Source organism: Oreochromis aureus, linkage group 4, assembly GCF_013358895.1.
Source record: "Oreochromis aureus strain Israel breed Guangdong linkage group 4, ZZ_aureus, whole genome shotgun sequence".
Classification (NCBI taxonomy): domain Eukaryota; kingdom Metazoa; phylum Chordata; class Actinopteri; order Cichliformes; family Cichlidae; genus Oreochromis; species Oreochromis aureus.
The window spans coordinates 30,606,246-30,621,409 of record NC_052945.1 but is presented as its reverse complement, the minus strand read 5'-3'; the positions used below and the strand labels follow the sequence as shown (position 1 = coordinate 30,621,409).

The window sequence follows — 15,164 nt, the reverse complement described above, 5'->3', positions numbered from 1 at the left end:
TATAATACAGAAACACCTTTGAAGCTACTTTTGTAATCAAATTAAAATCAAATGGCTCATAAAGGCTCATTAACACAGTGACACTTTATTATTTAAACTAGCAGAGAGGAAACATACAAACATACAATCACTGTAGTGATGATGCTATGATACATTATATTGCAACAAACACTCTAATCTGACAAATACATACAATTGTGGGTAAAACATTTGTATATAGCAATTAGATGTTGGCACTGACAGTGCCCTAGACAATGTCTATGCAAAGTTTCATCATGATTGGTCAACTCATCTAGGAGGAGATGAATGGGGTCCAGCGGGTAATTACATGCAATATGTTTCTGATAATACAGCAACTAACAGTAATACATTGTTAATCACCAATCTGTCTATATAGAGAGAAAAACCCATTTAACAGAAATTCATAGTTTTTACTTTTACATTTGCACTCAGTAACCTGGTAACAAAGGAATATAACCTGAAGTTGAGTTGTGCTCACTGATAAAGCCTCATTCAAAATGATGGAATCGTAGTAGTAGTTAGTCTGCATTTATAAATTGGACAGCAATTATTTGAAACCTTCACTAATCTCTCTTAGAGTGACTGCAGTCAGTCCAAGTCAGACTGCAGCTGTTTGCAGAAAGGTTGCCTCCTGTAAGGTGAGATGAGCCCCCTTATACACATTGCAATTTGCATTTCCAATATGTTGTTGGCCTTTACACTAGGGTTCTGTCTTTCTTGGTGCTGTAGAAATACACTCTTTGCATGTCGTCCCCAGCACCTAATGAACGGAGAGTAGAGTAATTAATCCCCAGAAACACAATACTGTGAGGAATCACAAGTGTACAATAAATCGCAGAATGGATTACAGTGGTATAAGCCCAACCTAATTGGCAAATGAAGTTGAGTTGTTCCCCACAGTGGATGTCCTTCCACTGGAAGTCCTCTCTGCTGCCCATGCCGCCACAGGTGTTCGAATAATAGTAAGGGACCGAATTTTGTGGCCAATGGAAGAAATTCATGGAATGTCCAGACATCCAGAACCAGTCATTTCCTCTTAGTGACCTGTTGGACAGAGTGAACAAAATGCTGCTGTTTATGTTATCTATGGATGTTTAAAAGCTTTTTCTCTTTTTTCCACAATTATATGATCCAGATTTATCTTTATGATGTTAAATAGGGCAAAAAAACTAAAACTCCTTCCAACCATTCATCCATTTTCTTCCTCTTACAAAGTTCAGGGTTATTATGAACTAAATGCACTCCTGTGACCCTCGGTTAGATAAGTGGTGCTCTGTTAGTAACTTTATGTGTTCTCTATCTTCTTTTAAACCTTTCCTAGTCAGTTTGAGTCATTGTGTACATTGTTTGCATTGTTACTTCTTCTTCTGTCTCTTTGTGGTCATTTCACCTTTCTAATCATTGGATAGATTTCTTTTTACATTGTATTGCAACTGGACATGAACAACATCTCATTCCTTCTTTCACCCCAACCGGTCGCAGCAGATGGCCCCGCCCCTCCCTGAGCCTGGTTCTGCCGGAGGTTTCTTCCTGTTAAAAGGGAGTTTTTCCTTCCCACTGTCGGCAAAGTGCTTGCTCATAGGGGGTCATATGATTGTTGGGTTTTTCTCTGTATTTATTATTGTGCGATCTACTGTACAATATAAAGCGCCTTGAGGCGACTTTTGTTGTGATTTGGCGCTATATAAATAAAATTGAATTGAATTGAATTGAATATTATGTCCTGTTCATTCATTGAGGTGTTAAGAGCATTTACATGATAAGCACAGTACCTGCGCAGTCCCAGCCAGATGTAGTCTGTGAGGGTGAAGGGAAGGCTGCCCAGCAGCTGCTCCAACTCGTCTTGCTCCTGTTGGCTGTAAAGGCTGAGCAGGTCCCAGTGATAATGTCGACAGTACATCAGAGCATCAGACCAGCAGAGCCTCTTTCCCACAACCGTCACGTTCCTTTTGCCCAGCAGCACGCTCACAGTGGGAGGAGATGGTGGAGGAGTCAGTGAAGGAGTGACAGCTTTGGGGGCTGAAAAGAAAGAATCTTGGTTCCGTTTGTTCCAACCATGTTTGGTTGTTTTCATTTTGTTTTAACAGGCTAAATTGTAAGGTTGCTTTCAGCTCCAAATTAAAACATGAATACTGAGAGGTGGAAAGCAATATAGAGACAATATAGAAAGCATCAACAAGCACATGCAACCACAACATATGGTGCTAGAAAACAAACACACCACGGCCATACCATAGAGCGAAGCAAACACCTCCACTTCACACATTGTCAGTATTTTCTCAGGTCCTGGTATGAACACAGTGATGTAGCGACCTTCCATTTCATTACACTGGAATGTGTATGTTGGGGAACTCCCTAATGATTTGACAGTGCCACACCTGATAGATTTACACAAACATCAAACTTATTTTATCTACAAAAGAAAATGTTTTGGCTAAACAATAATGTGCTGCTATTTAAATAAGAAAAATAAAATCATAAATATTTATGGAGAAATCATGTCCTACATGGAGTTTTTAATTCCATTTTGATCCAGTGAGTTTCCAATCAAGATCTGCGCCCCAATAAGCCTGTAAGCTGTACTACTGCCTCTGTTGATGATGGTGACAGCAGTGACCTTATGGAGACCCAACAAGTCTATGCGCCACCAGGGAGAGTCCTCTGTTGGTGAAGTGTGGGTACAGCATCCTTGTGGCACATCTCCATTTCTGCATCCATCGACAGCTTTTGAGGCCCAGTATTCTGTCCCAGACCAAGTCGATGACTGTACTGTTTCTTTGTTTAAGGCCACATTTGGAAGCGGTTCCACTAAAGTATTGAAAAGAACAAACAGATATGAGTCATTATCAGGCAGGTGTGTTTCAGTAGCTCAGCTTCAGTCACTAAAAGCTCTACCTCGGGCAGCATACACCTCCACTTCACACAGGGTGAGAGTTTTCTTCTGTCCAGGAAGAAACAGGTTCACAAAGCGACCCTCCATGCTGCCTCCATCACACTGGTATGTGTAGGTTTTACCCGCTTTTATGTGGGAGATGGAAGCACACCTGACAGACGAATATATGCGCACAATATTATGTTAATATTGTGGGCTTCCTGTTCTCTTCAAGTTTAAGAGCCAAAATGAACATGTTGGAATTTGTATGGATTTTCCCAAAGTTGGATAGCATGTATCTCTTAAATTCATTTCATAATGAAAATTGAATTCTCATCATTACTTGGGATTATTGTTTCCATTGTTCTCCAGTGAGTTCCCTATTCGGATCTCAGCTCCATCCAGTCTTTCAGCACAGCAATCTCCTCTGTTGGTGACTTTTACACTAGTGATTGTAAAGCTGTGCTGCAGGTCTACCCTCCACCAGGGGTCAGTTTCGTCTTCTGCAGTGTGGCTGCAGAACCCATTGGTATAGAACGAGCTCCGTCTACCGTCAATGGCTTTGGATGCAGCAGCAAAAGAGAGCGTAGATGACTGAGTAGCTTCTCCTTTAAGTGCTAAATTGGGTAATGGGTATCCTTGAAAGAAAACCAGGAAAAGTCGTTTTCTGCAGAAGGTGCACTGTGCAATGATTTTAAAGGTCACACTTAATTTTCATAACATTTTCTGACTCAAAAGACTCTCCCATATACATCCATAAGACAAATAATCACTGGAAATGTATATGTAGTCCTGATCAAAAGTTTAAGACCACTTGAAAAAAAATGGCAAAAAGCATGCAATATCTTGAAAACAACACTTAAACTGAAACAGACTGAACTCAGTAATGAGTAGCTCCACTGTTATTGTTGATCACTTCAAAAATTCATTGCAGCATGCTTGATGCAAGTGTGAGAGTGGGAACGTTTCTCCAAGTGGTGAAGCTGGATGTACAAAGGAAATCTGCTGTCTGGAACTGTTATCTATTTTTGTAAACTGCACACTCAAAAAAATGTTTTGTCTCACTATCAATTCTTCTTGTTGCATGTTGAAGCTGTACTTGGAACCTAGTTCAGATCCAGACATGCAAAGCATGGTGTGTGTGTGTGTGTGTGTGTGTGTGTGTGTGTGTGTGTGTGTGTGTGTGTGTGTGTGTGTGTGTGTGTGTGTGTGTGTGTGTGTGTGTGTGTGTTTAATTTAATAATAAGAAACACCCTGAAATAAAGCCCTGATCAATTTTTTTGCTTTTGTCCCAAACTCATGGATGTTTGCGTAACACTGATTTTAACAATAAAGACCAGAGAGTCTATGAAATACCAGACGTTTGTATCAGTGTTACGACCCTGCTCAAAAGTCGCAACATAAATAAGGGGAGGAATACCAGATTGTAGGTGACAAGAGGTTTTAATCCTAAAATGCATAGCAGGTTTGCTAATATGGCTGGTACCCCCCAGGCACAGCTAGTGAGGCTTTTTGAAAGCCTGCCTCAGGTAGGCCTTGATCAACACCTGACTAGGTGTGGCCAATTAGCACCAGCTAACACATTGAGGAGATGAGGGGCTGCAGAGGGACGTAACAATCAGCATCAGACTGAAGTGTGATTACCATAGTACACTTCAACCTCACAGAGACTTAGGATCTTCTTGCTTCCAGGGAGAAACACAGTGACATATTGTCCCTCAAAAGACCTGCAGGGAAAGTAAGATGTCTGTCCACTGGGAAAGTGAGAGATCACAGCACACCTGTGTATACAAGAGCCCAAAAAACAGAGAAAGAAAGTGAAGGAACTAAATCTTCACATAATGATTTAATTATTTGGCGCTTTATGAATTGTTTTCACCTCATGCTTTCATGGTCATTGATCTCTGTTGACTTTCCAATCCAAATTTCAGCACCATCTAGCCCGTTTTCTAGTTTCTCTGCACTGGTAATTAGTACAGCGCCGATTGTGTACACTTTTTCCAGGTCTACCCTCCACCAGGGATCAGATTGTAATGTGGTAAGTGCGCAGGACCCTCTTTGATAGCTCGAGTCTCTGTTGCCATCAACTGCCTTGTCAGCAAAACCCAGGCTGTCATTGTTTGAGGACTGTACAGCATTCTGATTCAGTGCCAGGTTTTGGAGGAGATGACCTTATTAAGAAAAAAACAGTAGTAATTAGTCAAATTAATAGATTGCCCTGGGAGTCGAGGGTGGTGGCAAGGGGTGTTGGAGTAGGATTGTACCTGTTGGTGCACCAGATTCCATCAAGAAGAAAAGACCTGTTAACATAAAGCATTTCAAGAGCTTCAGTTTTTCTCCCTTTTAAAGACTGTATAAACAGTAGAGGTGGGAGGATCGATCCAAATATCTATAGTATCGATACCAACACTAGTATTGACATGTGATTGATACTAGCACAACAGAATCAGTGTAAATAACAGATGTTGAACAAAAGTTCTTTAGAGACAGGCACATTCTAGGCCTCCAAAAAATACATGAAAAGTTTAACAATATGTTTTGCTGGTATATGGTTATTGTGGAAAGTAAAAATCACAGTGATTCAGTGGTCATTAAAATGTGTTCTGAATATGTATATTAATGATGAATCATGACATACTACTCTCCCCTACATGAGCTGCTTTAATAGGTTAAAATGATCAGTATTGGTATCTGCAATACTGGCCTTTTATTTACTTGGCATTGAATCAATACCAAAACTTGGAGTATCGCACAGCAAATAACAGTTTTGATTCATTTTTATTAATTCTTGAACTGGAAAAAAACAGCAATCTCAAAGAAATCACTGCTGACATTACCGTGAAAAACATGTCATCAGTATTTTATATAATAAAAGGTAAACAAAATATAAAATAATAAAAATGATAATTATAATAATAAAATACTTATGCCTTACAATGTGGACTTGGTATTATGCTTAGTATTTTTGGTCTACACAGATTTAAATAAGCAAATTCTGCAAAACCCTTAACTCTACAACTTGCACTATTTTGCATTACTTTGCATTATTTATCTCATTTGTTGAGTTTTGTTTGCAGTGTGAAAGATGACAACACACCTGTTTATAAAAGTGCCAAAAAAAGAGAAAGAAAATGAAAAAAGTCTTCTTCACATAACAATTGTAGAATGATTATATTTCACCCGATGCTGTTTTTTGTTGAATTTGGGATTCAGATTTCAGCATTATCCAGCACTTCTCTAATTCTGCTCTATTTGTTATCATTTCAACATCAATTCTTTACACTTTCTCCAAGTCCCTCCACCTGGGGTTGGACTGTAATGCGGTAAGTGTGCCTGATCTACTCTGATGGCTGAGGCGTCTTTTCCAGTCAACTATTTGCCAGCAAAGCCCACAAAGCCACTGGACAAACGTGTCTGTAACTGTTGCGGGCTGATGGCTCATATGTGTGAGTGTAGAGTGACATGCAACTCTTTAGGGGATATTATGTCTGACACTGAAGCCCTGTGCTGAGGAAAGGGAGCGTGTCCAAATGAAGCCTGTGTCGATCGTTCTTCAGAATATCACGTGAACAACGATAAACAGGGCTCTGAAATGACATGACTGTTAATGCCTCATTATGTGATTTGAGCTTTTGAAGAATTGCAGGAAAGACACTCTTGTTTGTCTTTCCAGCAAAACCCACATTTTCATTGACTCAAACAGAGGAAACAGAGGCACAAACAAGAAATATACTAGAGCCTAAAAACACTCTTAAATCCAAAAGAAACATAATATAAGCCCAAAACAAAAAACAAAACATTTGGTCAAACCCAGGACCTTGAGATTAGAACGGGTTCTTGATTTTTCAAAATAGGCACCCAAAGAGGAAAGAATTAAGGGAAGATAATATTCTACAACATCTCTAAGTGAGTAAAGCAGGTTATGAGTAAAAGAAGAGTAAATTTTGTGATTATGCATTTTTTTTTTCTTCATAATTGTGGTTCATGGTGTGGGTTTTAAATAGATTAAAACAATAAAATATCTGGCACTGATTCTTTATGTAGGAAAATACATTTAGTAAAAGGTCATTTATCTTACCTGTGAAGATCCAAATATAATCCATGCCATTCATGTCTCCTCGAAATGTCACATCGATTATGAAATTGAACAAATGACATTAATTGCTGATATACACCAGCTGGCAAGTAGATGACTTACTTTCTCCGTAGTTTTCTTCAGAGTACTACGAATAACATACTGTATTTAGTCTGATAAAGGAGAACATATGGAACTTCAATGAGTGTTCGTCAATGTTTGCATGAAGGAAGACACACCCAAATGAATATTTGCACTTTCTGTAAGTTTCCCCACACTGCCAGCCCCTTAAGTTTCTTTGTTTTGCAAATGTTTTGCATTTGAACACTCTCACATGTCTTTTCAAAACTGTGACGAGTGTGACAAAGAGTCAGAGCACTATTGAGCTACTTGACCCAGCTCTCTTAGCTAATTTTAGACTGATTTTTAGTCAGGATTCACAATTCATCAAAGTACAAATACAGGTACTACGCTGTGGTGGTGTGAGTGGATTCCACTTTGTTAATGTTGACAAGGCCACTCAGCCAAATATAATTGTGGCTGTTCATTACACTTTGCCGAAAGCTTCTTGGGCCAGAGCTTTGAAAGCTGCCTCATCCAGCAGCTTTCGTAAGATTTACCATCGAGCCAGGAAATGGCCAGTGCACGTGTTTTAATAGGACTCTACTCAATTTGCTGTATACTCTGTCGGTGTTCAGAGAGACTAGAATTCATCTCTGCCCCAGCTATGCTATTGTTATAGTACCACTCTTATGCAGGCCAGTGTATGTTCTTTTGCGTCGACCCCATTGCAAGAGATGTTCATGTGTGGATTCAGGAGCACCAAATCCCACTGTACATTATGTTTCAAGGACCTAGGGAATGACTGCTGACCACAGAAAAAAGAATTTTGACCAACATGTTAGAGATGCACCACTGAAAGATGGCTAATTAGTATTTCTGCACAGCATGGCTGGGAGGAGAATGAGAGATCTGTGGAGTGAAATAGGCTATATAGGGTCCAGAAAGCACCTAAAGAGAATGGGGCAGTATATACACTTGCATCTTCAGATAGCCATAGCAAAGTAAATCATGTTCATTGTACCTTTTTAAAGGATGTAATATGATAAATTATTATACAATAATTATCATATATTATGTTACATATTATGCTGAGAAAGGCGGGGTACCCCGCCTTTCGCCCTATGACAGCTGGGATAGGCTCCAGGGCCCCCCGCGACCCTGGAAAGGATAAGCGGAAGCGAATGGATGGATGGATTATGCTGAGAGTGGTTCTGTTGCTGAGGTTGGGGTCATCCTGTTATCTCTTACTGCCTCAACTGCTTCAATGACTGGAACACAAGTGAGGAGAGATATTACATCATACGAAACCATTTGCCTCCATAATGACGTCTCTCACTTTCTCAGAAAAATCCAAGGTGTTCTGGATGTGGTGTTTAGAGCTGACTACCAACAGGTTGAGGATCAAAGCCAGAAACTTTGAGATGTTATAGATGACCGAGTTGATCAAATAAACAATATGATCTTACAGGTACACCCCTTGTACCTGTCTTCAGTATCTTCAGTATACCATACCGACTTGGTGTAGTTTCCCCTGGTTATAACCTGTGGTATGAGGTCCGGTTAATAGCATGGTCCTGTTTCAGACAATCTATCTATCTTCCTGTAACTACTTCCTGGGTCTCGTTTCACGGACTCATAATTTTCCCATGATAGTCTTTCTGGTTTAGCAAAACTGCCCACCAACCCTTGTCTGCCATAAGGATGACGATGTTGTTGTCATTACTAAGCAATGTGAGTGCAGGGGACTTTGCATTGCTGCGATAGGCCAACACTTTCACATCTGCTTCCACATCTGCACTGTTGTTGTTTCAAATTGCTGATTCTGTGGCTGTGATCATTTCCACTAGTGAGATTTGTCTCGGTGTTCAATCATTTTGCAAGACTGTTATTCAGTGCTTGAGTGAGTTGTCTGCCAGATACATACTCATGTATCCACATCCTTGGTGTGGCATCTTTGTCTCTTCTAGCCGCTGAGAATACGTTCTGTGTTTTGCTGATGTCAACAAGTAAGTCAAACTTGCTTTGTTTCCTGGTCTTAGATGTTTCATGCTGTGCTAGATGAGCCTTTTCAATGAATTCAAACACCATTTGAAGAGTATTCTCATCTAGACGCACTGCAAGTCTCAATCTGAGCCGCTCCTCTTTTGAATTTAACACATCGATGGTAAAATTTGTTTGTCTCACCTGTTCATTGAGCAGCTGGCTCTGTGCCTTCTGGAAGATTTTTGTTGTGCTTCCTGTAGTCAGCAGTCTTATGTTATGTTTGCTCATGCTCACATACTAGCTTTAGGCAGTCCTTCCCAAAGTTGGTTAAAATATCTTAATGCATGCTCAATGATCCAGGTAAGGAAATCCTAAAAAGTTGATTCTGTTCAAGTGAACATTGCGTTTTCAGTGGAACAAACATTCTGTCATCCATCCAAGTGACTTCTTCAACCTAAGCTTCCTGCAGGTTTCCCCGTCCTTATAAACAGTACATCTGCAAAATGACCGAAGCCACACTGATTAACAATGGGCTGTGGTGTCAGATAATTTCACCCACAAACTAAAACCAAATCATCACCCGTGCTTGAAAGTTGGTATGAGATGTTTGTTTTGATATGCTGTGTTTAGTTTTCTCCAAATCTAGCAGTGCATTATGGCCAGACATCTCCACTTTGTTTTCATCTGTCCAAAGGACATTGTTCCAGAAGTCATGTTCCTTTTAGAGGAAAGAGGAATTCAATTCAATTCAATTCAATTTTAGTTATATAGCGCCAAATCACAACAACAGTCGCCTCAAAACTCCCTTTGGACAGGAAGAAACCTCCGGGAAAACCAGGCTCAGGGAGGGGCGGCCATCTGCCACGACCACTTGGGGTGAGAGAAGGAAGACAAGATAAAAGACATGCTGTAGAAGAGAGCCAGAGACTGAAACAAGTATGATTCAGTGCAGAGAGGTCTTTCTCACAGTAACCCTTCCAAACATGCCATACTTGTTCAGTCTTTTTCCTAACTGTACCGTCATGAACTGTAACATTTAACGTGCTAAGTGAGGTCTGTAGAGTCTGAGATGTAGCTCTTGGGTATTTCTATTGCACACCAGCCCTACAAGCACTGAAATCAGCCAATTTTTTTCACCCCTTGGTGCTTAACTCATTGAAATATAGTGATCCCTCATTTATCGCGGGAGTTACGTTCTAAAAATGACCTCCATCCGAAAAACTGCAATTCTCATTTGCCTCAGTTATGGTCAGTGTTCATGATTCCACCAGAAGAAAGAGACTGGACAAAAATGGCCCGCGTGGCAGAGTTTTAAGACAAAAACCACTGCTGAGCAAAATGAACATAAAGGCTCGTCTCATTTTTGGCAGAAAACATTTTGAAGATCCCCAAGTCTTGAGACAAAAGCTGAACTTTTGGGACAGTGCGTGTCCCATTACATCTGGCATAAAAGTAATGCAGAATTTCAGAAAAGGAGCATTATGCCAACAGTAAAATATGGTGGTAATGTGATGGTCTGGGTCTGTTTTGCACTTCAGGACCTGGAAGACTTGCTGTAGTAAATGAAACCATGAATTCTGCTGTCTACCAAAAGATCCTACAGGAGAATGTACAGCCATATGTCTGTGACATCAAGCTGAAGTGTATTTGGTTTCTGCAGCAGGACAATGATCCAAAACACCAACAATAGCTTGAAAAAACAAAATGAAGACTTTGGAGTGACCTAGTCAAAGTCCTGACCTAAATCCGATTGAGATGCTAAAGCATGACCTTAAAAAGGCTGTTCATACTCAAAAACCCTCCATTGTTGTTAAAATACCACAATTCTGCAAAGATGAGTGGGCCAAAATTCCTCCACAGCGCTGTAAAAGGCGCATTGCCAGTTATTGCAAACTGATTGCCGTTGTTGCTGCTAAGGGTGACCCCAACATTTGTTAGGTTTAGGGGGCAATCACTTTTTCAACAGGGCCATGTAGGTTTGGCTTTTTTTTTCTTTTAATAATAAACACCTTCATTTAGCAACTGCATTTTGTTTTTACTTGTGTTATCTTTGTCCAATATTTACATTTTTTGATGATCTGAAACATTCAAGTGTGGCAAACATATAAAAAAAATAGGAAATCAAATCAAATTAACTGACATGTTAGATGTCTGGACTGCTGCTGTACCATCAACAGCAGCCAGCAAGAACTAGTGACAAGCTCTCATAATCACAGGAGGCTCCTGCACCTAGCACCAGCGATGGAGAATTACAGGAGGGACTGCAGTCCCAACAAGACAGTGAGGAAGAGACAGGGGAGGGTGAAATTAATGTGGTAACAAAACAGACTGAGGGGTGTAATTAGCAAGTGCAAGTAGCCCTTGGTTAAATCTAGCATCAGTGCCTAACCGGTCCAGCAGCTCATCGAACTGGTACATGGAGTAAGCATCAAACTGTGACACTTCATTCATCTTGCAGTAGTCAGAACCGTATAGACCTTTCTTCACCACAAGAACTACGGGGCTGCAACAGGCGCTGTGCGACTCTTTGCCATCATTGCTGTTGTTGCATAAGGGGGCACAAGATGACCTCTCCTCTTAGTTCTAATAATAAATATGAAAACATTCTCCACAACAGAAACCTTGAAAAAGGTGGGTAGGGCTAAAAAGAAACATCAAATGATAATAAATATCTGCAGCTCACATCTGTCAAACAATTGAAACAGTTAATGGTAAAACACTGCCCCCTAGTGGTCAAAGTTCCAGTTAAACTTCTGTATGGGCCTATTACTTAAAGAACCTTTGAAATATATTAAAATGTTTTCTCACAGTATATTTTAACTAAAATAAGCAGACTATCATATGAATACACTTTCTATACAGGTGGCTTTGATTTTTCTCAGTAACATTTTATTATAACAAGGTTATTTTTACTGGGTAGTTGTTCATAATTCTCTCCATTCTCAAGTATGAGCTTAAGATCAGTGATTACTGTATCAATAGATATCTGATCTCATTTCCAGACCGCTTTAAGATTACATGAGATCAAGTTTACTGTAGATCAAAAGTCCATTAACAAAGGGGACAATGCAAGCATGGCTTGTCAGTCCCAGCTGGGTTTCATCTTACCAGAAAAAGGCATTTGCAGACACTCATTGCTTTTGTAGTGTCTGTCAGAATTCATCCACCCAGTAGCTTTTAAGTAAAAGCACAGTCACAAGTAATAAAGTCTCCTTGCTTTCAACCATGCAACTGCAGGTCTGCATTGAGGTGGAAGTGTACCAAAATGTTGTCACAAGTGTCAGTTAACATGACTTCACTGGGCAAAACTCCAAATAACACTCACATTCTGATTTAAACTCAGTTATTTGTACACGAAGTCACTGAAGTGATTCGTGAGTCACAGATGCAGACAGACGACAGATCCAGCTCAAAATGTTTATTCAGATTAACAGATCAGAAACATTTCCAAATGTCAGACAGCTTAGAAGCAGAGCCATACCCTGATAACATCCATCTCTCCATGTGACATTGCACACAAAAAAAACACCACAACATACAAGAACTGATGCCAGCTTTAAAGTCAGGAAATCAGGACAGAAATCATTCTCAGTGAAACAGCTGGAGCAGAAGTGAGTTTACTTCAAAGCCTGTGTTGTTAACATGTTGACTCCAGGCTCACTTCTAGGTCTCAGCATTTAGCTCTTGTCACCCAGAGTGTGCTTGTCAAACAGGTACTCTGCCATCTTGTTGTTGTGGGCGTCCATGCGGGTCAGGTTAGTGATGTGGTCACCCAGCTTCTTGATTGACTTCACCTGCTCATCCAGGTAGTGGCTCTCCAGGAAGTCACACAGCTGGGAAAACACAAATTACAGTTAACATTTGGTGATTTGTCAAACATACACAGCATGAACTAGTTCAGTCTTTAACCCCAAACTCTTCCCTCCTCCTCCCACTTACATGAGGGTCATTATGCTGAGAAGCCAGCTTGTGCAGGTCCAGCAGAGCCTGGTTGACATTCTTCTCCAGCTGCAGAGCACACTGCATGGCCTCCAGCCCGCTGCCCCACTCGTCACGCTCTGGTTTCTGCACAACACACACAATTCTGTTAAAGACTGAACGCTCGTTTTAAGCTCTGTATACACATTACACACTAATGCAACAGCAGGAAGAGAACAAGTGTCATAACTTAATCCCAGTTTCTGTGTTGAGACAGCTATGTCACAGCAGGACTAGATCAGTTTGTACACACCTTGATGTCCTGGAGTAAGATGCGACCTCCTCTCTTGTTCTGGAAGGACAGCAGCTTGTCAGCGTGCTCCCTCTCCTCATGGCTGTTCTCCTTGAAGAAGTGGGAGAAGCCTGGCAGGGCCACATCATCACGGTCAAAGTAGAAGGCCTGAGAAATCAGACATGTTATTAGTACACAGCAACAATTATTCTACAAATAAAGCATCGTGACAAACAGTTATGGAGACAAACATGATTCATCACCAATAGTTTAGCCAGTTTAGACCGAGATAACATCTGAATTAGAGACTAAAGAAAAGCCAAACTAAGCATGACGCAGCATTTTTTTTTTCCAGTGATGTGTTTCGGGTGAAAATACACTCCGCATCTGCCAACCTGCCCATCTGTGATAAACCACCAACTAAGAAGTCGCTACTGAAATCATGCATTACTGAATTTAGCAACAACATACCCAACTTTAAATTTAACGACTGCATGCCCCTGGTCTCTTTGTCTAGCATTAAGCTAATAAAGCCTGAGATGTTATTAGTATTAGTACACAGCAACAATTATTCTGCAAAACAAAAACACCCCACAAAAAACCCACACACACCACTGAGGTCACAAATGAATGAATACGCTGGATTTGTTTTCATCGTGAAAACCTTTAAAAAAAGGCCTTAATGTGCAGTAAATTCCGCAGGACAGAGTCTACATTTGTTTCCTGCGAAGCGAGCGTGTGTATTGAAAAGCCACCGTAAGCATGACGCAGCATTTTTTTTGGTTACTTAGTGACAGTACTTGTGGTGAAAATATACTCTGTATCTGGCAACCTGCCTATTTGCCCATGATAGTCAACAAAGAAGCCGCTACTGAAATCATGCATTACTGAATTTAGTAACAACATACCCGACTTTACATCTACCGACTCCATTCCCCTGGTCTCTTTGTCTAGCGTTAAGCTAATATAGCTTGAGATTAAGGTTATTATATACATCAGTATCACATGAAGTGTTCTCACCATAGAAGTGTAGGTGTAAGAGGCAAACAGCTCCATGTTCACCATCCGGTTGATGGCGGCCTCGCAGTCGCGGTGGTAGTTCTGACGCACTTGGGACTCCATTTCGGCTGGCGTTTCTTGTGCTTTTTATTAACAAAAAACGGTACAAAAATAAAGCTTTACGTCGAATTTATCTGTAGTGTTCAAGTAGAAAAGGATTTTTGCTTCCGAAGTGCAGCGTAGCTGAAATGTAAAGCGGGACGAAGACAAGAAGTTCCGTTCAAACACTGTTGAAGCAAGAACTCAAAGATTTCCCCCCTGGTGTGAAACGGCACACCCGCGGGTCCCTGTATTTATACTCCACCGGAAGTGCTCGTGCCAGACATTACGTATGTTTCCACCAATCACTGAGCACAGGTATCTGTAACAAGTGTGACACAGGATGAGGTTGCATTTTTTTTTCTCCTCCTGATTCTTAGAAAGCTCATCATTAACTTTAATGTTTAATGTGACCTGCTGGGAGATAGTCACGTGCGATGACAAAGCATTTTCATATTTCATCAGGAAACAAGCAAACAAGCATTGTGGCTGATCGGACACACCCCTCTTACACACTCTTCACACTCCTGCCATCTGGAAAAAGGTACCAAAGCATTCGGGCACACACATCCAGACAGTGCAACAGCTTTTTTCCACAAGCCATCCGTCTCCTCAACAAAAAGGGATTGGACTGATAAACACACACACGCGCACACACGCGCACACACTATCACTCAGCTTAACTCAACTACCTCAAAGCATTGAGACTGGACTGACTAATCAACACAAGCGCAAACACACTGACCTACACCACCAAACTATCGTACACACCAACCTGTAAATGCTCTTTTGCACAATATTATTACTGGATTTTTTGCACTAACTTCTTTACTTCCTAATTT

The 15,164-nt window shown here is 40.7% G+C and overlaps 2 protein-coding genes across 2 annotated transcripts; both read right to left on the bottom strand.

The window, feature by feature from the left end:
- Positions 1–73: 73 nt before the first annotated feature.
- On the bottom strand, positions 74–7,005 carry LOC120440035. Its single transcript, XM_039611590.1, has 8 exons — positions 6,972–7,005; positions 3,237–3,531; positions 2,917–3,065; positions 2,529–2,829; positions 2,254–2,399; positions 1,794–2,040; positions 887–1,065; positions 74–781 (listed from the first exon to the last, which is right to left on the bottom strand). The coding sequence occupies exons 1-8, from the start codon at positions 7,003–7,005 to the stop codon at positions 717–719; spliced, it is 1,416 nt and encodes a 471-aa protein (XP_039467524.1). The 3' UTR covers positions 74–716.
- A 5,412-nt stretch (positions 7,006–12,417) lies between these two features.
- On the bottom strand, positions 12,418–14,568 carry LOC116324342 (ferritin, middle subunit). Its single transcript, XM_039611526.1, has 4 exons — positions 14,245–14,568; positions 13,246–13,392; positions 12,954–13,079; positions 12,418–12,847 (listed from the first exon to the last, which is right to left on the bottom strand). Exons 1-4 carry the CDS (start codon positions 14,344–14,346, stop codon positions 12,692–12,694), a joined length of 531 nt encoding a protein of 176 aa, XP_039467460.1. The 5' UTR covers positions 14,347–14,568; the 3' UTR covers positions 12,418–12,691.
- Positions 14,569–15,164: the final 596 nt, after the last annotated feature.

Excerpts from the sequence above, each read along its gene's own strand:
- LOC120440035 (XM_039611590.1), bottom strand. The coding sequence starts at position 7,005 with ATGAATGGCATGGATTATATTTGGATCTTCACAG. Across the intron at positions 2,400-2,528 it reads AATGGAATTAAAAACTCCAT|GTGTGGCACTGTCAAATCAT; the intron begins GTAGGACATGAT and ends TAAATCTATCAG. Across the intron at positions 2,041-2,253 it reads GGTGTTTGCTTCGCTCTATG|CCCCCAAAGCTGTCACTCCT; the intron begins GTATGGCCGTGG and ends CTTTCTTTTCAG.
- LOC116324342 (XM_039611526.1), bottom strand. The coding sequence starts at position 14,346 with ATGGAGTCCCAAGTGCGTCAGAACTACCACCGCGACTGCGAGGCCGCC. Across the intron at positions 13,393-14,244 it reads CTTACACCTACACTTCTATG|GCCTTCTACTTTGACCGTGA; the intron begins GTGAGAACACTT and ends CTGATTTCTCAG. Across the intron at positions 13,080-13,245 it reads TCTTACTCCAGGACATCAAG|AAACCAGAGCGTGACGAGTG; the intron begins GTGTGTACAAAC and ends TGTGTTGTGCAG.